Raw genomic sequence first — 21,866 nt, 5'->3', positions numbered from 1 at the left:
TTCTGTCTTTATCACACGTCTGTGCTGGCCATGAATTACTGTCGTTGTTTATCTGAAACAATTTTTCTTCATGGTGGGAGGTCCCCGGCCACTTATGTCCTCGCTCCTCTGTAGAGGATGCATTGTTTTTGTCTAGCTCCTTTTAAGGTTTTGTCCTTATCTTTTGATTTTGGCCTGGCTGTGTGTTTGTCGTCTGTTGTATTTTTTCCCCTAATACACAGAGGAGTTCAGAGCATCTCACAGAGGCACCGTATCCCCACCACCTCACTCCCGTTCCCCCGTTACTATACTTTCCCGAGTATACTGAGGGTTGCAATGAGGACCTGGAGGGCAGCGGAAATGGGGTATCTCTCAGTAAACACACAGAGTCTTGGTCTGTTATCTGGCAGACCCTGGGGACCTGGGGATTCAGAGCTGATTAAGGGGGGCCCGCAGGTGACCCAGGAGCCCAGCAGGAGGAGCATGGGTGAGGCACGGTGGTCACCTGAGAAAGGAGAGTCTCTGGACTTGGTGACTGGGAACAAGCAGAGGTTCAGTGTAGCGGGGTCTGGGAGAGAGGTTTATGGGAGGGATGAGCTGTGCAGAGGCAGTAGTGGTCCCTCTACCTGAGAGTGTCTGGGTGGGTGGAGAGGACATGCATGTGGGGACAGTGCTCTCAGTGCACGTGACACGTTTGGACTCTGCGGGAGGGGCTGCAGTTAACACAGGAGTCTTATTCCAGAAGACCTCGAATATTACACGAAATGGTTTGGATTCTACGTCGAAGGTGGTTAGGTGGGAACGTTGATGCGCTCTTAGCTGCTTCATTGTCACACGTGTTTATTTTCCCATTTAAGGCATGGACGACAAGAACGCCTCGAAGCTGAATGAGCTCATTCAGGCTGGGTGAGTAGGGCTGGTGGGAGATGCTGCCTGTCCCTTCCGGGAGTTTGCACTTTTCTCTGAAATACAGACCTTGAGATGTGTGCAGTTTTCTCCCCTTTCTTTAGTGAGAACCATTAAATCCCCAACTCTGCAGAGTCAGCCCTGACTCCCTCTCAGTTGAGCACTTGCCCGGGCCGGGGGTGGGGGTGGGGGTTGTCCTGCCCTCAGTGTCGTGGGGGGAGGCCCCTCATCCTCCTGCAGGGCTCCTACTAGGGTGGCGTAGTGTTGGCTCTCTTGCTTCCAGAAGGCCGTCCCTCCCGGCCTTCCTGTTGTGTTTTTCTGGTCTCCCTGCACCTCTTCTGATAGCGTTTTTGCCTCCTCTGCCCGCCATTCCCTCTAGTGCCTCTGGGCGTGAAGCTGCATCTAACTCTCTGTTCTGCCCTCACTCTTGGCCTCCAAGGGCTCACAGTTTTCCTGATGACACACAACCACTAGGGACCCCGACTTAGCCCTGGCTGCTGTGACTGGTTCTGCCCCAGAGATGCTGTACCAGGACTCACTGCACAGAAAAGCCACTGTGCTGGGTCCTTGCGTTGTCCACCGACATTTTGGCTCACCTGCTGGCCCCCTGCGCTCTGACAACCATGCTAGTAGGTCTCCAGCCTCCAGCCCCGTGTCTGACCCTGAGCCACTCTTTAGCTTCCGGGACTGCTCCCCTCCCCCCATACTGCTGCTTCGGGACTGGCTCAGCGCTGTCCCCAGCCTCTCCTGTCCCCGTACTCTCCCCTTTGGCCTCTATAAGTCTTCCCAGGGCCTCTGTTACCTTTTCTGGGTGAAGGATCCCAGATCTAACTTGTCCCACATTTCTCTGCTTCAATTTGTAAATCCCATTATAACCCAGATGTCTCCTGTGTGCCACCTGGAAGTCTCCAGCCGCTCTTCCTGAGAAGATGTCCCCCACCTCGCACTGTGAGAGTCCCTCACTCAGCCGCCTCTCGCTCCTCTCTCTAGTCAGTTGGAAGCACTGCATGTGACCTGTCCTTTCCCTTCACCCCTGGCCTCTCTCACAGCTGCTGTGGCTCAGTCTGCTAGCCATGCTGCCATGCTGGACTCCATGGCCCAGCCCTGACCACCCTGTTCTGTGGTTGGGATTCTGTGTGTCTGGATTTCTCACCTGCTGTGGAACCCTCATTGGCGGCCGCCCTGTCCCTCCCACTCACCCTGCCAGAGCTTCCGTGCTGTCCTCTGGACCTTTCCTCTCTTTGTCGTGGATGGACCCATCTACCATCCCCAGACCCCTGCTGGTTGAAGTTCCACTGTCCCATAGGTCAGAGTGACCCTAGAAACAGTTTCCACTGGCCTCTGCTATGTCCACAGGACTTCGTCTTCCTGCATCCTGGTTGCTTTCTGCCCTCGGCCTGGTGTTGGATGGCCTGGGAGCCCCTCCCTCAGGCTGAGTGCCTGCCCAGCGTCTGCCCTGACAGAGGCTCGAGTCGGGTTCTCCAGGCTCTATAGCTATGAACTGCCACCCATTTGGAGCCTGAGAGTAGCTAGGTTGTAGGTATCAGTGCCATGCGAAAGAGCAGTGAGTCACCCTCACTTCAGGGGATTGCAGGTGGCGTGGCCAGCTTGTGTCATTGGGCACTTGGAGCCTCCTGGAGGTGTGGGGGAGTATGGTCGGAGGCAAATAGGGAAAGAGGCCGCTGGCCTCGGCCCTGAGGGTTGGTTGGTACCACTGCCCCCGTTCACCTGCTACAGCTTCAGCCTCTGGCCTCCCTTCCCACCCCAACACCTGCCCTGTGCCCGGCAGGTGGAAGCTGTTTGCTCTAGGATCTGAGATATTCTGGCCGGGTTGTGCATATCAGGACCTTTATTAAGAAGGTGCAGGATCCTTGGCTGAGGTTTCTGATGTTAGTGTCTCCCCAGCAGGTGATGGAGTTGCCCTGTGATGGAGAACTCTCTCCCGTGATGCAGTTTTGTTGGGCAAATCTCACTGTACGTTTGATTTCAGTTGCCCCAGGTTGTTGAGTGAAGGGTTTTCCCAGCTCTTTGTTCTGTGCTCAAGGGCACTGGGGCTTGTTTGATGGAAAAGCAGTGTGTTTGCTTGGCTTTGTCTTAGTTGTGTCTCGAGAGCCAGCACAGAGAAGAGATTGCCCTGTGGGAATGTATGGGGACTGTCTCTTGAGTTTCTCGGGGACACATGTGCCTATTCCTCACAACTGATAAGGGTTATGAAGAAGACATGTTTTGATAAGTTTGAAAATGGCCAGAGGGTCAGTTTTAGGGCCTGCTGGAGAACGCAGAGCCCAAGGCTCTGAGCTGACCATCCAAAGGTAGGGGAAAACCCAGGAGCAGAGTTGAGGCTTCTCAGGCTCAGCCAGGTCCTGGCTCAGTGAAGCCCCGTGGTGGCTAGAATGGTTCAGAGAACACAAGGATTCCAGGGCGTGTGCACACCACACATCTGTTTTGCATCTTTATTTGGTAACATAGTATTGGGTCATAATCTGACTAAAAAAATTAATGTCTGTGAGTCCGTACTGATAAAATCAATGATGGAATAAACAAATAAGTAGGAAACAAGAGAAATCTCCTGTGTAGAATTCCATGTAATTTACATAGACCCTCCGCCCTTGAGGGGTGGGGCATAACTTCCCTCACTTAAGTGTGGGCTGCCCACAGTGACCTCTCTGAAGAGGATATATAGCAAGGACTGTGGGGGAGAAACTTGACAGGTGTGACCTCAGCCAGGAGATCAAGGTCACCTTCAACAGTGACAAGTCAAATTGATGGCCTGGAAAGCCCTGAGGCCCTAGCCTGGAGGAGCATTCGGCAGAGGGCTGGGTGCCCTCAGCTTCTGCTCTCTTGCTCCTTCCTCCGGGCCCTGTCATCGAAAGTGATCTTCAGGGGTTGGCATCTTCCCCTCGGCAGTACATCCTTGAGATGAGTCCATGCGGCTGTGTGGATCCATATGTAGTTCGTGCCTTTTGTGGAGTAGTGGCCCCATTGTGGCTGTTCCATGGTCTGTTCATCCATCCCCCCGTCAGGCACATGGGCTGTTGACAGACAGTAAATGCTCAGCACCAGCCTCCAGGGCTTTGTTCACCTCACCTGCGCAAACCCCCGGGAGAATGTAGTGGGTGTGTCCTGACTTCACGAGGAGCTGCCAAACTGCTTCCCACACATCCCACACTTGGTGTTACCAGTTAATTTTTTTGAGTCATCGTAGTGTGTGAAGTGGTGTCTCATTGTGGTTTCGATGTGCATTTCCCTGGTGACTAATGATGTCGAGCATCTTTCTTGTGCTTATTGGCCATCTGTGTATATTCTGTGGAGGAGTGCCTCTTCAGATCTCATGCCCATTTTCTTACTGTTGAGTTTAGTGTGTTCTTTATATGCTGTGGATGTGAGTCTTGTCAGACATGCGATTTGCTGATATTTCCTCCCAGTCTGTGCCTTGTCTCGTCATTCTTTTTAGCGTTGTCCTTCATGGGAGAGAAGTTTTCAACTTTGATGAAGTCCAATTTGTCATCTTCTTTTATGGATTGTGCTTTTCATGTCATATCTGAGAAGTCTTTGCTGAACTCGAGGTCACAAAGTTTTTTCCTTTTTTTCTAAAAGTTCTATGGTTTGACATTTAAATCTGTGACCCATTTTGAATTAATTTTTGTGCACGTTGTGAAGTTTATGCTGAGGTTCAGTTTTTGGCCTGTGGGTGACCGGTTGTTTTGGCCCCACCAGCTGAGAGGCCTGTCTGTCCTCCATTCACTGCTTTTTTACCCTTGTCCATGGTCTGTTGATTGTACCATGTGGGTCTGTTTCCAGACTTTAATTCTGTCCCACTGATTTATTGTAGTTCTTTAACCAGCAGGCATCAGTTTTTAAGAACAGAGCAAAAAGCCTGTGAAGGTGAAACAGAGATGGGTGGAAATGGTAAGGTGCCTGTGGAAAACTGCTCCTTGACTGAAGACCAAAGAGCATTGTGTATTTAACTAGCTTCCTGTCCATGCTTCTCATGCAGACTTCTTCCAATTAACTGTCAGTCTCCTTTTGTTATAAAATTGTAGAATTAGATTAAGGAGTAAATGAACTGAGAAAAGCTCTAAAATTAAATCTTACTATATTGGTCACAGACCCAGTAGCACAGAATTTAGCACATGCTTATTAGATTTATCAAGTGGATTTATCAAGTGACTTTGCAGAGAAGAAAATAAACCTCAGATCCAAAAAGAAAGCCCAACTCCTGCGCACGTAGAAGAATCGCTCTGTTGCCTGTTTTGTCAGAGGGACACTAGTGGAAGGTTCAGATGAGACCCTCTGTGTTGTTCCACTCAGTCCAAGGTCAGGATGTGACTCTCCTGCACATGCTGAGCCAGGCCTCCACCTGTGCTGCTCCAGCCTCGTAGAATTTACATTTGTGAGCCGAGGAACCTCAGAGGGATTCTCTAATCGTAAAAAAAGGGGCTGCTCAATTTCACTTTAAAAAAAAAGAAAAAGAAAAAGAAAAAAGGAAGTCACAGAACAGTAGTTTAACGGAAAATGTGATTATCACAAACACAGGCACCATGTGACACGCACCACCCCCAAACCCCTACTCTTTAAATCCCGCCACTCTGCTGTGTTACATTTGGGACAGGTGGGCAGAGCCATCCACTTGTGCCCAGAGCCCTTTGTTGGAGGAGATTGTCTGAGAACTGACTCAACGCTCTTGGTCTCCCTCCTGCAGCCTCACCCCACATCATTCACACCTGTTGTAGTGCTTTGCTGCCTGTGTCTCCCCGGGGTTGACGTGGTTAAGACTCAAGCCCTTGGTCTCTGTAGAGACCTTGTTCCCTGCAGACTCATCCTCTCTAAATCACCCCTCCTGACACAGTGGTTGGAGTGGGGTTGGTGGGGAGCTGGCTTCCTGAGGTCTTCTTGCCTCTTTGGCTGGGCTTCCAGAATCTCAGCTTTGCTCTGTGATGTCCTGTGTTTGATTCCCAGCAGAGGAAGGGCTCAGTTGGTACTTGAATGGGGGTGGGTGGAGGACAGGTAGACAGATGAATGGAAGGGTAGATGGATGGATGGACAGATGGACAGATGGGAAGGAATTACATCTGCTGTGAGTAAGTTGGTGCTAGAATCGTTGAACTTTCTGTGCTGACTGACTTTCCTCAGCTATTAGTCCTGACCCCTGTAGGACCTTGCTGTTTGGCCCTCGAAACCCTTGCTTCAAGCCTTGCAGGCTTTGGGGGTGAAGGTGAAATCCACTGAGAAGGGGATTGAGACTCAGTACTGCTGAAATCAGAGCTTGTTTCCCATCTAGGAAGGAGGAACATGAAGCCCAGCTTCCCAGGAGGTGGAGGCTGTAGAGAAGCACTCTTCTCCCAGGCCTGCTGGAGCCTGGCTGGCTTCTCCATCACACGTGTGCACTTGGGGCTGCTCCCTCAGTCACACTGCAGGGAGTGCGTGTGAGAGGCCCTCCCCTGTGGCCGTCCACTTGAGACCACTGTTTGCATTCTGATCCCCAATTTTAGGCAGTATTGTTTTAGAATAAGACTTCTAAAAATTACACAAGTGATGCATGAATAATTCTTATGAAAATGTCACAGTATAAATATATATAAAATATAAGACTACCCCATCCCACACCCCTCTCCAAAAATGACCACTTGATAAAAATTCTGTGTATCTTCTAAATTTTTCCCCTCAGGGAATTTATGTGCGTAAATACAGTTACAAAAACAAATATGTACAAATATAAATATATAATTTTTCCACACCTTTGGGAATACACTACACGCTCTCTCTTTTTTCACTGAATATTTTTTCACGGAATGTTTCTTAGAAACCCAGTAGCAAGTACAGGAGCAGCTGTCTCACCTGAAGTGATCACAGCTGGGAGTTGGTCAGCCTACCTTTACTGAGTATTTCTGAAGCCTTCCAAGTGTGCTTTTTAGAATGAGTTATTTTTTGTGGCCTTTATATTCGTTTCATCAGTTAAATAGTACTATTTCTTTAAAGTATGTAATCCTAACACTACGTAAACTACTACCCCACAGTGTTCAGATGGCATGTCTCCCACAGCGGTGACGGATCGTGGACAAGCCCTGTTGACTGGGCCTGCCTGCGCGTCGGGGTGGGTGGTGGGACACAAGCACGTGACCCCCATGCCTGCTGATCACCAGTGCCCTGGACTCCCTGGGCCCTGCTGGTGTGGTTTACAGAGGGACTAGGGAATGTCGCTAACATGGAGAGGTGGTCACTAGAGGTGGCTTGAGAGGTCACGTAGAGGTGGATAAGCCCTTCTGCTCTGGAGGGACCCCCAAGGAGGGGGGTGGAGCTTGCTGTCTGATGTCTGAGGGGGGATCCAGTGAGTAGGCAGGAAGGTGGGGTGCACGTCCTGAGCTGCGGGCATCCTCTTGGCAGCGTGAGACATGCTTAGCAAGGCAGAGTCACAGCTCTGTCATTTGTGTTCTCTGCACCTGCCTGCGATCCTGGGACATGTGGGGCCTGTCTTTGGGCGGAGCACGAGCTCTAGAGGCCAGGATGGGCACTCAGCTGGGGCCCTTCAAGCTCCATTGGTGCAGGACAAGCTGGTCTTCGGTCAGTGTGCTGAGTGGGGAGTGACTGTTCATTTAAAACTCCCTTCTCAGGGCCACCACGGTGCGTTACAAAGGAAGGAACCTGCGGATCAAGGCACCCATGTGCCGAGCCCTGAAGAAGCTCTGTGACCCGGACGGTAGGTCAGATGCGGGTGGGGTGGGCCCATCAAGGGGTGTTGTCCAGCTGAGCTGGGAGCATCTCGCGGTGGCTCTGTGCCTGAGCCCACATGGTCCGGTCCTGCCCGTGGGCAGCTCCTGGACTAGAAGGAACCTCCTTGTCCCAGCGCTGTGTCCACTAGTGAATCAAGCCCATTCAGAAGCCACAGCTGTCCTCAAACAGAATGTCTGTGGTATCCAGGCAAGTCTCCCAGGGCCTTAGCACTGGCACTCCTCGAGGGGCTCCTGCCAGCCCTGCTTTCACCACAAGGCTACCCCCTGCTCCACTTTGATGCCCTTAGACATCCGGCCAAGGGCTGGGCTTTCTCACTAAGGTCCATCTATGCCAGGCGCTCATGACTCCTTCCTGTTGCAGGCTTGAGTGACGAAGAAGACCAGAAACCAGTGCGCCTGCCCCTTAAAGTCCCTGTAGAGCTGCAGCCGCGGAACAACCATGCGTGGGCCCGCGTGCAGAGCCTCGCCCAGAACCCACGGCTCAGGTAGTGTACTCGGTGTTTGGGCGAGTGAGCTTTGAGGGATGGGGCTGGAGAGGGCAGCTTTGGGCTCCCTCGGGGACTCTGGGTGAGCAGCAGTTGTCCCTCCAGTGCTCTGACCAGGTGCTCTGCGTTCTCTGAGATCAGGAGGGGAACGTGGAGGGGTTGCATGGCACGAGGGAGCCTGGAAGCACCGAGCTGCAGTTCTGTACTTGGGCAAGGGTCTTGAGGGCTGAGAGCGGATGTAAAAGGATACCACGGTTGCAGGGTGATGGCTACAGTATCTCTCCCTCTTCCCCTGGAGACCCCTTTTCTTTCCTCTCCTACCATCTCCCTGATTTGTGTCTGATTTATGCACAGGGTACCACTAGGTCTGGATTGTTTTCTATTTGCATGTTGTTTTTTTAGATTCAGGTAAAATTCACATAATACAGAATTAACAGTGAGCCCTTGTGAGGGGCCCAGTCCAGGGCGCTGGGTACCTGTACAGTGTTGTACAACTGTGACCCCAATCTAGTTCCAGAAATTTTCATCCCCCCAAAAGGAATTGCTACGCCCACTGAATGCTCACTCCCCATCCTCCTCCTCTCCCTCTCCCAGCCACCGCCAGTCTTTCTGTCCCTATAGATTGGCCTGTTCTGGACATTTCATGTAAATAGGATCATACACTAGTCCTTTCGGTCTGGTCTCTCTCTGTGAGCGTCACGGTTTTGTCCATGCTGTACCCAGTGTCAGGACTTCACTCCTTTGGATGTATTTTTATTTCCTTGGGTTTAATTATGGTTAGATCCACCCTTCTTGAATCCAAAAGGAGCTTCGTAGAAGAGGATGGTGGGTGGTACCAAGGCCTAAGTCCTAGTTGAGACCTGGTACTGTAAAGGGCACACGGGATCTTTCTTATCTTTTCTTGCAGCTTCACATGGGTCTCCAGTTATCTCAATTTAAAGGGTTAGGTTTTAAGAAAAGGAGCCAGTGGCTCTCCTGGGACATCATTGGTGCCCCTTCCAAAATACCATGGCATCGTCTTGCTGCTGCAGCCCCCGGGACCTCTTGAGAAGGTTCCCTCCTCATGTCTGAGCCTCCCATTTCCTGTCTTGTTTCTGTGTAGGATGATCGTGGAGCTCCATCGAAAAGTCTCCAGCCTCATCGAATTCTTAAAGCAGAAGTGGGCACTTCATGAAGTGAGAATTGTATCTTTTTCTTACTAAAGCAAGCCCTCCCCCAACTCTGCAGCACCCTGCTGCCTGAGTGTAGGATCTCCCTTTTCGATCCTGGGATTGCAGTGGGGCCCCATGGGGCAGAGCAGCTTGCTATGTGATGATGTAGAACGGCTGGTTGTCCTCTGGGTTTTGGGTCTGAGCCCACTTTCGACCTCCCTGCAGCGTTAGACCTCTGTCCACCGGCCCTCCATGGTGTAAGTGGCTGCTGTCTGGCCCTTGGGGTATGGCCAGAGCATCCCTGCCAACAGGTTGAACGAAATGACCAAGGGCAGCCCCAGACCTAACATCTTTGTGGCCTTGGCTTGTAGCCCTGCCCAGTCCCCAGTTAGGAGTGCGAGTGATGATGGTGAAGTCCCCAAGGACAGTGGGCCTGGCAGGGGGGGCGTGTGCTGCTGCAGATGGTTCCTTAACATATGCTCAGCGGAAGACGTTGGAGGAGCGGCAGCTACAGGACTCGTTCTCGGAGCCATCACAGGAGAAGGTGGCACTGCACCTGTTCCCGGGAGAGAACTGCACGGTGACACCACTTCCAGGCGTAGCCCGAGTGGTGCACTCGAAGGCCTTCTGCACCGTGCACTGGCAGGAGGGTGGCCGATGCAAACAGAGTGCCAAGGACACCCACACGCTGCCTCCCGCCCAGATCCTAGGCATCCAGAGTGGGCAGGGCACAGCCCGGGGCCAGCTGAAATGCCCTCGGGGTGGCGCTGAGGGTAAGGGCGGGGGCCGGCCCCCTCCCTCCGCCGATGCCTCACAGAGCTCTGGGGAGAGTTCCCCTGAAAGTGGCCCTGGGGAGGGGGCCGCCCCGAGTTTGAGCAGCCCGGATGTTCCCGACAGGCTTCCCCCTGGACTCCAGGACACTGGGGGACGGCTTGAAAAGACCCCTGTGGCCGGTCTTGCAGAGGGTGTGGATGGCCCTGCTGGGGAGCCTGGGGCCCTGGTGTGTGCCTGCAGCCAGCTCCCAGAGCTAGAGGATGAGCTGTCCCTCCTCGACCCCTTCCCCCGCTACATGAAGTCTTGTCAGGACCTCATCATCCCTGACCAGTGCCGCTGTGCAGACCTGCGGCCCTCAGGGTGTGCCTCCCCAGAGACTTGTGTCCCAAGCGGCACAGAGGTGGCCGACCTCGCCCGGGCCAGGGCGCTGTCCCCTGTCCGCATCCCACCCGGCCCAGAGCCTCAGCCCAGCCCTGGGCTCCAGCCGGATCTTTGCACTAAAGACTTGGCAGACGCGCCTGTGGAGGAGCCCCAGGAGAAAGTGAGCCCCGCGGACCCCCCACCACCTCAGGGTCAGCCTGCTGCCAAGCTGCCGAAGGACGTCCCCGCCAGCCGGCTCGCCCAGCAGCTCCGCGAGGAGGGCTGGAACCTGCAGACCTCTGAAAGCCTTACGCTGGCCGAAGTCTACCTCATGATGGGCAAGCCCAACAAGCTGCAGCTGGAGTACGACTGGCTGGCAGTGCTGGGCCCTGAGGGCCAGGCCAACGGCGGGCAGGCCCAGGGCCCACGAGCCGGCTCCCCACCTGCTGCCTTCCACAAGCAGCGCCTCCTCAGCTGCCTCCTGAAGCTCATCTCCACTGAGGTCAACCCCAGGCTCGTAAGTGTGGGTGGGGGCCCTCCAGGGGCTCACAGCTGGGGGTCCAGAGAGGAGAGACCAGCCTTGTGGCGGGCGCCCAGGGGCCCCACTTATCACTCCCTGGCGTAGGCTGCACAGAGCATGTGGTCAGGCCCTGGTTCCCTGCAGGTGTGGGTTCTGGTCCTGTGGGACTCAGTCTCCAAAGACAACCACCAGACCACACCTTACCGCGCTCTGGTGATTCCACTGAGCCTGAGCGTTCAGGCAGGGGGACAGAGGTGCAGAGGCATGGTGGCAACCGTGGCTGGGAGCTGAGCTGGGGTGGGCTTTGTCTAGCATAGGAACGTTGCTGCCTTCAGCAGATGGAACGACAAGGCTGAGTGCACACTTTGGAAAGGCTGTTCTGGGAGGACGGCAGTGGCACAGCCTTGATGCGGGGAGTGGAGCTGGGAGGGACAGACAGGACACTGAGGCTGTGGGCAGCACGGTGTGGGGCTGTGCCCAGGAGACCTCCGCGGGCAGCTGTCCAGGAGGCAGCTGGTTGGAATGGTCCGGGGCTCCTCAGGAGGCTTTGGGCCTTGAGGTGCCAGAGCCCAGGCAGTGGCTGTGATGGCCCCAGGAAAGGGCACCATGCCAGGTGGGCCCAGCCACAGCCTGTGACCCCCTACCTGGGGAGGTGGCCAGCAGAGCCCGTAAGTGGGGCCAAAGGTGCTATGATCAGAAAGTCTAGTTAACTCCCCTGGCATGAGAGCAACGTTCTGAGGCAGACGGGGCTGGAAGTACAGCCCTTGTGTCATAAGGTGGCGGCTCATAGCCTCCAGGAGGAGGGGCTGGTGGAGCTCATCGTGGCAGCCTCACAGAAATTGGGTTCAGGTCACATTCCGAACCAAACGCTCCCACTTCTCCCTGGCAGACAGCACGCAGCCTGCACTTGTTCTGCCACTGTTTCTGGGAGCGTCTCCCACTGGACTCATGTCTGCTGTCTCCCGGCGGTGCTCAGCAGAGCACTCAGTGGGTGAACGGGCATCATGTGAGACACGGCTCTGGCAGGGCCCACAGTGGACTTCTTGGCCCACAGGCAGGTGTGGGTAATATTGTAATGACCGGAAAGAGACGATGAGGTTAGAAAACTTTTTCAAGTTTGGCTTTTGGGGGAGGTCAGGAGAGGATACTGGGGAGATGGGAGCAGGTCCAGGACCCTAGGGAAGGAGGTCAGGCCAGGCTGGCTCCCGAGAAGGCAGCAGTTCCAGAACACAGCAAGGTACTGGCCTTGGCCTCACCTGAGAGAGGAGAGCAGAGCAGGTTGGACATGTCATCGTAGAGAATGTGAAACAGGGCACTCAGAGCCGTGGTTCCCAAAGTAGGGTCCCCATCCAGTAGCCCGAGTGTCACCTGGGAACTTGTCAGAGATGCAGGTTCTTGAGGCCCAGGAAACCATGTTTTGACACCTTATGATTCTGATGCAGCTCAGGTGTGAGAATTGCTGGCTAGAGACCCTGTCATAGACTGGGGACCTTGAATTAGAGATCGCCTGCCTGGCCCTGCAGCCCCTCCTGTGGTTTCTCTGTGGGGCAGGGCTCTGACAGACGAGGGCTGTGGGTGGCTGGGCCCCAGAAGACTGCTGGGCACTCAGGTGGGAGGTTAGGTATTGAGACCGAATGAACTGAGTAGGAGGAGACATGGGCAGGGGTCCTGGATGGGAGAAGGTGGGTCAGGACTGGTTCAGAGGGCCGTGGGAGGCACAGGAGCAGGTGCAGAGCAGACGGGGCTGGGCCTAGAGCTTGGGGAGTGAGTTCCGTCACTTGGGAGCCCCAGAGAGGTGTCGGGTGTGGGTGTGGGGGGAGCGGGGAGGCTGGGCCGTGATGTGGCTGAGAACAGAGGTGAGGGAAGGGCTGGCTCTGTGGTGGGGCCGTGGCCTCAGGCAGGGCTGACAAAACCCCTGAGGTTAGGATTTTGACTCAGCAGAGGGCTCTTTGGCCGTGACTGTGTTTGAATTTAGGAATTAAATCTGTATTTCCTCCCTCTGACTCAAAGTCAGAGGAGGCTTTAAGAAGGCGAGTCAGTGTCGCTTGCCATCCAGTGTCCCTCCCGTCACCCTACGACGGTGAGGCTTATCTGAGCCGCTGAGGCCGTGAAGGCAGAAGGCGCCCGGAGCACAATGCTAGTGTCCCTGAGTGCTGCTGGCCTGGTGGCTTCTAACCAGCCCGCTCCCTAGTGCCCTGGGGATGCTGACCTGCACAGCCCAGGCATGGTCTCCAGGCCCCTTGCTGTCCTTCCATATTCGAGGGTGTCTCCATGCCTCCTGCTTGGGGTGTGCCGTCTGGAAGCATCATTCATGTGCTGAGTTTGGCTGATGTTTCGGCCCATTTCTGTCTCAGGCTCCTGAAGCAAACACTGGCTCCATGGCCTCAGCAAGGCCAGCCCAGGAGGAGCCATCAACGACCCCCCCGGGGAAAGTGGTGACCGTCAGCTCCCGGAGCCCACGCTGCCCTCGAAACCAGGCTGCCCTCCGCCATGGCAAGACCTTCTCTTCCAGCTCCACACCCTGCTCCTCAGGTGAGGCTCGGGTGGCCATGCTGAGGCTCACCATCTTGCACCCTTGCTGGGCTTTGGGGGCCGCACAGAGCTGAGGGCCCAGGAGTGCCTGGGGTCTGGCTCCACTCAGTTGGCCACAGTCTGGTGGACGGTATGCAGGTACAGAGCCACCACTTCCTCGTAGGAAGTGCAGGGCCTGTAACAGAAGGCTTTTGGGTCCTGGGGTGCAGGAGCTGACTGGAAACATGGGGGACCCTTGCCTGTCTGGTCACTTGGGGCACCTTGCTTTGTGCGGTCAGCAGAAGCCTCCAAGTCACACCGAGTTGGTGTCTTAAAGTCTGAGAAAGGTTGATTCTTTCTGAGTCTGACTGAGACTGTTTTCCTTTACATAGAAGTATTGGCATAACAAAACCAGCAGTTCAGGGATCCCCAGTGGTTGAACACAAGTCTTGAGAAGAAAGATGGGCTCACCTGCTGGTCCACAGTTTTATCTGAGAAGTAATTTAAATTCAGGGCCTTACTGGATTACATGGCACCTAAAACCTGGGATAAATATGACCTGTTCCTGTATCAGTTTCCTTGCTTAGTGTTTTTTTCTTCATAAAACAAATTATCATGGCCAGACTCATGAATTCTGCATGAATTTTAAGGAATAAGAAATGTGCATGTTCTGGGGTCCTGCCCCTCCATGCCCCAAACATGAGTCCGTGGTGGTGCATCTGAGCCCTGCTCTTCCTCACCCAGCACAGCCCTGCAGCTTCTCCCCAGAGGGACCTGAGAGACGGGGGCAGGACCACGGGGCTGGGGACTGGTGCGTTTCTTTGTGTCCTGTTCCCTGAAGGCCCCCACACCAGGCAATCAGGGCATCGTTACTGCCTCCATGGCGGGATGTTCTTGCTTCAGGACCATGTCCATCCTAGTGCCTTAAATGTCCCACACTGGACAGGGCATCTCTGGTAGTAACCCATGTGTGTCATCTGAGAAGCCATCCACTTCTGTTTACTCTGATCTTGACAAGTGCCCCCAAAACTTGTAGCAGCTGTTTAGTTAAACAGACCTAGTGTCCTGGTGTGTTGACAGTTCTCTGGGGTTATTTTCAGTTTGGAGGATGTCATGAGCTTTGTGTTTGCTCTTACTGTGTTTTAAGTAGCCTGCCTGTAAAATGCTTGAGAATTCTGTTTCCTCGAGAACACTTGGCGGTGGCTTTTGAAAAAACCGAGGCTGCCATGGTGTCGGGCTCCCCACCTTCTGCACTTACCTTCTGTTTGCCTCCTCACCTTTATCCTGTTTCCTTGCTGTGGCTCATGAGGAGGGCGGCAGCAAACTGTGAGTCAGTTGTCCTTATAGGTGAAGGCACGTTAATCAAACGTTGGTCGATGGCAGGGCTGGCTGGTGGGTTGTATAGTCTTTTCCTGCCTTCCCTTCTGGATTTAAATTTTTGTGACTCTGAACTCTTCAATATCCACGCTCTTTCTCTCAGTTGAGGATGCTTCTAGCCAGGGCACCTGCAACGCTAGAGTCCAGACTGGTGCTTAGAAGACCTGGTGTCTGGACTGTATGTCGATTTAATCACAAGGATTTACACATAAAGAATAAAGAAAGGGGACCTGTCCCTACCAAGAAGTGAGGGTGCTCTGCTGCGGCACCTCTGATGATGAAAAGAACGAGCAGAGTCCCCAAATAGCAGTTCCTGGATAAACAGTTCTGTCCTTGTATCTCTGGGTCTGTTTTCTGTACAATCAGAGACGGAGACCAAGATTCAGCAAACCGTGGTCCCCAGCCTGCTCATCATAAAGAAAGGTTTTATGGTTCTTTGTGGTTCACAGCCACGCTCACTGGCTCCCACGTGGTCCCTGGCTGCTGCAGTGCTTGGAGCTGCAGAGCTGAGTTCAGCAGAGACCGTGAGGCCCTCGAGGCTGCTGTTTGGTATCTGGCACTGTCCAGAGAACGTGTGCTGACCTCTGGTCTGCAGTAGAGGATCTAGAAGGTTTTCCTAGCTCTGAAAAGTCTTCAAGGGTGAATCTCCCCTTCCCACTGAGGATCAAACAAAGTGGTAAAGTGCTTTATCTTCTCAAGGAAAGTCACGATCTGCTCATAGTGGGAACTAGAATTCCAGGGAGAAAGAAAAGCAGATTTTTATGGGACTATGATACAGGAAATTCCTTTCAAGGAAACCCGAGAGGTTGTCGGGAACTCCTTTCTGATTTTCTTCTCCAGAGAATTCCCTTTGCCCCGGAGACGTTGCTGGGGGAGTGGAGTTGTGCTCATCCTCCCTTCTCCTCTAGGTTTGAGAAACCCTCCAAGACACCTCCTGGTGGCTGGTCCCTCTAGTACGGGAGGCAGTGACGCAGATGGGGGCCTTTTTGCCGTCCCCACAACTTTACCACCCAACAGCCGACACGGGAAGCTCTTCTCTCCCAGCAAAGAGACAGAATTGACTTTCCGTCAGCATCTGAACTCCATCAGTGTAAGTGCAGCGCCTCGAGGCCCTGTTAGCTGGGGCTGACCTGTGTGGGCCAAGAAAACTCTCTCAGGGGTCGGGCACTGTTTTCCTTACAGATGCAGTCGGATTTCTTCTTGCCAAAGCCCAGAAAGTTGCGGAACCGGCACCTGCGGAAGCCGTTGGTGGTCCAGGTCAGGAATCCTGTCCAGGCCCGGGTGCGCCCGACCTCATGGGGCCTTTCTGCCCAGCCTCTCCCCGCCTTCCCAATGGCTGAGCTGCCTGGGACACACTGGTTTCCTCCCATGTCTCAGATCCCTGCCCCTCCCTCCTTCTCACGCATAGGGTAAATGAAGTAGTAACAGTGACCCAAAAGTACCTGAAAATAAAGATAATCTTTGCACAGCATGAAAATCGTTTGCACGAAAGACAGAAAGTTCTAGAGATTCGAGTTCCAAGAATGTCCCAGATTGGGATATATTTGAGGGCTCTCAGAATATCTGTTTATAAATATGTGGTCAATAGAAGCAGTTGGCAAGGTATGTGGATTGGCCACAGGCCAAGCCTCTCCCGAGCTCACAGTGAATGCTGGGAGGCTCCATGGGGGCCATCTGCAGACCCGGCGGGAAGAGGCAGGGAGTAAGAGGCACGTGAGAGAGAGGACATTTTTATTAGGAGGTAAAAAGATAAAAGAGGTAAAGCTGAAATTCTGAAATAACCATGGGCTTAAATTTCTTGAATGTTTTTGTATTAAGGCATAGGCCTCTTTCTGTTAGACTCAGAAATCTCTTCCTCTCTTGACATTAATTTATTTGGAAATGAGAGATTGCACGACAGATCTTAGGAAGAAGATAAATAGATAAATTCTAAATCCCAAATATTTTTTGAGCAGGCTATTCTAACATTATGGCACTTAATTTTAGCGTATTTGGTTAAATATGTTAGCCCCCGGCCCGGGACACGAGAGGACACCCCCTGGCTGAGAGGAAGCTTGTGGCTGTTTGGTCGGGGGTCACAGCCAGGGTGCCCTCGTGGCCAGTTGCCATTTTGTTTTGTTTTTAAACAGCTGTTCTGATACGTAATTCACGGATCGTGAAGCTTGCCTAGGTCAAGTGGACAGTTAGTGGTTTTTAGTACATTCACAAGGTTGTGCAACCAGCAACACTGTGTAATTCCTGAACATTTTCATTACCCCAGACAGAAACCCCGACCTGTTACCTGTATCGTCCCTTCTCCCTGCCCTTGGGCCACTTCCTGTCTTTAGGGATTTGCCTCTTCTGGGCCGTTCACATAAATGGAATCAAACAGAATATGTGGTCTTTTCCATTTACGGTCTTTATTAAAAGACTTGTTGGCACAGGGCCAGGGTCCTTCCTTTCCGTTTTGTCCACGTTGCTGTCACACCACCAGGGGGACTTAGTAGCTGTGACAGAGACCGTGTGGCCCCAGAGCCTGGCCCTTTCAGAAAGGCGTGGTGCTGGCGCCGGGCACCTGCGGCTCCTGACCTTGTTCACAGTCACCCCGCTGGCCTGGCCCCTGAGCAGACCCCACAGCCTCTGCCCAGTGGTGCACCCGAAGTGGGTGCCTCTGACTCTTCTGGATGGCAGACACTTTGTCTGTTTTACGTGGATGACTGACAGCTTCAGCAGTTACTGCTGTTTCCTCTTGGATGTCAGCTGTCGGCACTGTCGAGGGGCCTGAGCACATGGGAACCTAATGGTTCATGCCTGGGCGCCCTGTGCGCGGGAGCGGGAGCAGCAGGAACCAGACGTCGGGTGGGGCCAGCGCCTCAGGGCCACGGCCCCTTAGTGTTATTTTCTTCAACCAAGTGTGAGGAGGCCCCGGATAAGGGGGTATTTTGTAACAGTCCATATCCAGTGGTTATCAATGTTTATAAGACTAGTCGCATTCAAGGCAGGTCCACAATGTTCTAGACTAATGGTAGGTCATTCTGACACCCCCGGTTTTCCCTGGGAGAGTTGATCCCCTAAATTCTCTTCAGAAAGGACCCAGTGTTCTGGGTCTGTGTCCATAGAACACAGCCATCCCCATACTGTCCCAGGAGCCTTGGATTATCCACTGTAGAACCGGAACCCCATCTGGTTACACTCAGTCCCTCTTGTCTAGAACGTTCCTTTACGATCCAGCACTAGTTTCCAAAGTGATTTTTGGTATTCGGGGGTTTTTTCATCACCTGATCGTTGACAGTTTTCCCTCCGCAGAGAACACTGCTTCCTAGACCATCTGAAAACCAGTCCCACAATGTCTGCTCCTTCTCCATCCTGTCGAACTCTTCCGTCACTGGTAAGCACCCAGGGCTTCTCAGGGGCTCCCCAGTCCTCACTCGCGTGGCCCCGTCTTTCAAAATGGCAGGCGTTTATTTCCATGGTTCTTTGAGTGACGTTTCAAGCATCCCTTTGTCCATTCTATCAACACACACTGCATGAGCGCCCTGTGCTGGGCCCGGGCTGCAGTGCGGGCAGGTGGGCCCCTGACAGGTGGTCTGCCAGGCAGCTTCCTTCCAAAGTGGGCTCAGATGGCCCTGTTTGAGATGCTTTGCTCAGTTCAGTTTAGAGGCGGATCTGTTGTCCATCCTCGGCAAGGTCTTGTCCGGCATTTTACGGGATAGATGTGTTCATGCTTTCATAGGTCTGTAAGCTCAGTGGGGCCCTGGCTCTTTGAAGTGAGTCTTCTTATATAGTGAGACTCTTTCAGTGAAACATATTCTGTGATTTATCTTTTTAATCAGTCTTAATTTTCACACTTCAGATTTAATTATTGCAAGACCCATACAGTTGTCAATTGCTTTTTCTCACACCTACTTTTCAACTGCAGAAAACATACCAGGAAAGAGCCAAGTTGCAGAGGCAGAATCCTGACATTAAGTCTGGTGCCCTGGCTGCCCCAGAGGAGCCTGTAGTTTAACTCGGGTGCAAGTCACCCTTAAAGGGGCATTCCCACGAGATGACAGTGGTGACCACAGCCTTATGGCAGCCCCCAGGAAGCATGGTGGTGCCTCTGTCATGGGTGACAGGGCCTTCTCCCCCTTGGGCCCTGTTAGACCTCTGACTTCTGCAAGTTAGCGAGCATTGGGATGTTCAGTGGTTTACAACTCAGCTCAGCTGCTGGGACCTGGACCACAGCAATAAAGGAAACTCTCTGTAGCCCCCAGTGTGCAGCCAAGGGGCTGGGCCTCATGAGGCTGACACATCTGCTTCTGTTCTCGTCCTCACAGGGCGAGGCTCGTTCCGGCCCATCCAGTCCTCCCTGACCAAAGCGGCGTTGTCTCGGCCAATTGTGCCCAAGGTCCTTCCACCCCAGGCCCCGGGCCACCTTGCCAGTAAGTCTCTTGGCCCAGCATGGTAACAGACTCCCTGCAGGGGTTCTGAGCCATGTTTCTGCTTTCCTCTTCTCCAAGCCATGGCATCTCATTTCCCTTCACAGTGGACATGAAAGCCCTTGGCCTTGCTTGGGAACAAGGCTTGAGCGTGAGTGGTCCCTCTTGGGGCAGGCTTTGGATGTCAGTGGAGCAAAGATTTGAGATGTTGCTTCTCTTGCCAGGTGCAATTGATTTAGCGGCTAAGAGTGCCGGCATCATCCCTGGGAGCCCCCTCCCAGTCTTGGATGCCGAGGGCTTGCCTGGCATCTCTCCCCTGTCTTCAGATGAGGTGACAGCTGCCGTCTCAGGTCAGGACTCCACCAGCACCCACCGGAATGGAGAACCCATCCCCGACGTAGGGGTGAGTGTATCTAGAAGGGCTTCACTCTCCAGTCCTGAGGAGAGCCGAGGCCATTGGGCTGAGGTTGCGCTGGACCGAGTTCTGCCTCTGGAGAGGGTGGGCACTGAACCCAGGACCTTGTGCATGCTAAGCATGCATTCTACCACTGAGTATACCCTCCCCTGAATTGACAGTCTTATGTTTGGGAACTTGCGGGTCCACGTTCTTAAAGCACTGTCCTCACAGAGAGAAGTTTCCAACCTATATTCCTGTGCTTCTGCCTGTTCAGAGCTGTGGGTGGAGAGGCTCTCTCCTTGGGAGCTTGGTCCCGGCCAGCACTTGGCCAGTTCTGGCAGGCTGTGTGCCGGCTGCTCACTGGCTCTCCTGGTGTTCTTGCAGGGCACAGGCGACCCGTTCATCAGCATCCCCTCGAGGCAGGAGCCGGTGGCAGACAGTTTTCAGGTAGAATGTTCTGTCGGCTGCTGAGCAAAGTGGCTGCCCCAGGACCCCGTCCAGCGCCTGGTCCCCACTCTTGTAGTCCTGCCAGTGGACCCAGGCCGCCACCTCCTTGATGCCCAATGCTGTCCTTCCCGTGCCTGGCCTAGATACGATCATGCATCTCCCGTCTCAGGCTTCTCTCCTCCCCTCTGCAAGGCTGGGTGACTGAGACAGAGTTATGGAAGCACTAAGTTTTCTGGGTCAGAGAGGAGGAGGTGCTCCCTGGCGCTCACCCTCTGCCCGGGCCTTACCAGTGTTCCTGCTGGTGGTGGGAGAGGAAGATCCAGACCACCTCGGCCTGGCCTCCCAACTCTGCCATCCCTTGAGGATTTCAGGAGAAGTCAGTTCCCCGAGTGTGTCCCTTCCTGGGAAGGGTGAGGTGGCTGCTGGGGTCATGGCCTCCCTATTGGTTTCCCTGTCACCAGTCACTGCTCCACAGGGTTGATGTGTCATTCCTCTCGGTTGTCTGACTGGTCATGTCTGAATGGTACTTGCCTCCTCCAGAGTTCGCCTGTCCTCTCCTTGTCCGAGCTGTCCAGGGCTCCTCTCCACAACGGTTCCTCAAGCACCCGGCTCTCTCCACCCAACGTCTCTGCTCTGCTGGACATCTCCCTGCCCGGCCCACCCGAGGATGTGCTATCGCAGGGAGAGCCCGCCACGCAGATCAGCGACTCCATCATCGAGATTGCCATCAGCTCTGGCCAGTACAGTAAGGAGCAGGGCGCCCCGCACATCCTCTGGAGTTGGCTCCCCTCTGGCCCTGACCTATCTGAGTGGTGGCCAGCCTCCGGCTCCGTGGCCGTTCAGCTCTCCTGGGCATTGAGCATCTGCACCTACAGGGCGCAGCCCAGCCTTGGCAGAGGCAACACATATGACAGGGCCTAGACAGGACCTGGGCCTGTTCGTGGTCTGGCGGGACTGCCCCAGCCTTGGGAGACAGAGCTGGCCACGAGGCCTCTCCAGCCTGGGGATCAGGCAGGGCAGTGTCCTTGTTGGTTCTGAACCTGGGTGAATGTCTGCAGGGTTGCATGTTCTGAGAGGGGTTGGACCTGGTACCTGTCAGGGTTTGGGTTCTGCCAGCTCTTGGGGCCGGCACTGTGGTAGCGGATGGTCGGCACTCGCTGGTGTAATTCAGACTGCTGATTCAGACAGAGCTGAGCTTACAGCCTGGCAGTGCGTGGCCGTGGGCAGGTCACCAGCTCATTTGGGCCTCAGCAGTGAGTTGGGAACAGCGTGCAACTTTCAGAGCTGTGGTGGGCACCATGAGAGGGTTGAGGTGATGCTCTCAGCACAGGGCCTACCTCCATCAGCCACGGCCCTTGTTGTTCTCTGAAGACAAGCACCTGTCCCTGCTGCTGGGGCATCCCCTGGCAGACCCATGTTGTTCATTCTTAAGGGGCCCCAGCAGGGTCCTGGGTCTCTCTATTCAGCGGCGCACGCTGTATGACCCCATGGCCTTCTTGGTGGCGGGTTGGGGAGGCGGGGCCTTTCACCCCCTGTAGCATTTCTGACCCAGGATTTTGGTTGACAGGTGAAGGAGTCCCTCTTTCTCCAGCAAAACTGAATGGCAGTGACAGTTCGAAGAGTCTTCCCTCCCCATCCAGCAGCCCCCAGCCAGACTGGATCGCCTCCCCCACCCACGACCCCCAGTGGTGCCCTAGTGACCCCACAGACTCATCGCTCAGCAGCTTGTTTGGTGAGTCCAAGGAGGGCACATGGGGCTTTGTCCCGGATCAGCCCAGACCAGCGGGCTAGAGTCTAGACTTGCCACGCTCTCTGGCAGAACTCCCTA

The 21,866-nt window shown here is 54.1% G+C and overlaps 1 protein-coding gene across 2 annotated transcripts in view; it reads left to right on the top strand.

Moving 5' to 3' along the window:
- CRAMP1 (cramped chromatin regulator homolog 1) overlaps nt 1–21,866 on the top strand; it is a 53,835-nt gene that overhangs the window by 25,538 nt on the left and 6,431 nt on the right. For both annotated transcript variants that reach the window (XM_074346599.1, XM_074346598.1), the window contains exons 6-19: nt 837–885; nt 7,497–7,582; nt 7,978–8,101; nt 9,204–9,285; nt 9,737–10,903; nt 13,261–13,438; nt 15,703–15,884; nt 15,977–16,051; nt 18,080–18,161; nt 19,093–19,197; nt 19,419–19,597; nt 19,976–20,038; nt 20,579–20,783; nt 21,606–21,770. In XM_074346599.1, the coding sequence (XP_074202700.1) occupies nt 837–885; nt 7,497–7,582; nt 7,978–8,101; nt 9,204–9,285; nt 9,737–10,903; nt 13,261–13,438; nt 15,703–15,884; nt 15,977–16,051; nt 18,080–18,161; nt 19,093–19,197; nt 19,419–19,597; nt 19,976–20,038; nt 20,579–20,783; nt 21,606–21,770 (2,742 nt within the window). The remainder of the gene's footprint in view (nt 1–836; nt 886–7,496; nt 7,583–7,977; nt 8,102–9,203; nt 9,286–9,736; nt 10,904–13,260; nt 13,439–15,702; nt 15,885–15,976; nt 16,052–18,079; nt 18,162–19,092; nt 19,198–19,418; nt 19,598–19,975; nt 20,039–20,578; nt 20,784–21,605; nt 21,771–21,866) is intronic.

This window comes from Camelus bactrianus, chromosome 18, assembly GCF_048773025.1.
Source record: "Camelus bactrianus isolate YW-2024 breed Bactrian camel chromosome 18, ASM4877302v1, whole genome shotgun sequence".
Taxonomy (NCBI): domain Eukaryota; kingdom Metazoa; phylum Chordata; class Mammalia; order Artiodactyla; family Camelidae; genus Camelus; species Camelus bactrianus.
The sequence above is the reverse complement of the archived record's forward strand: the minus strand, read 5'-3'. Positions and strand labels throughout refer to the sequence as shown.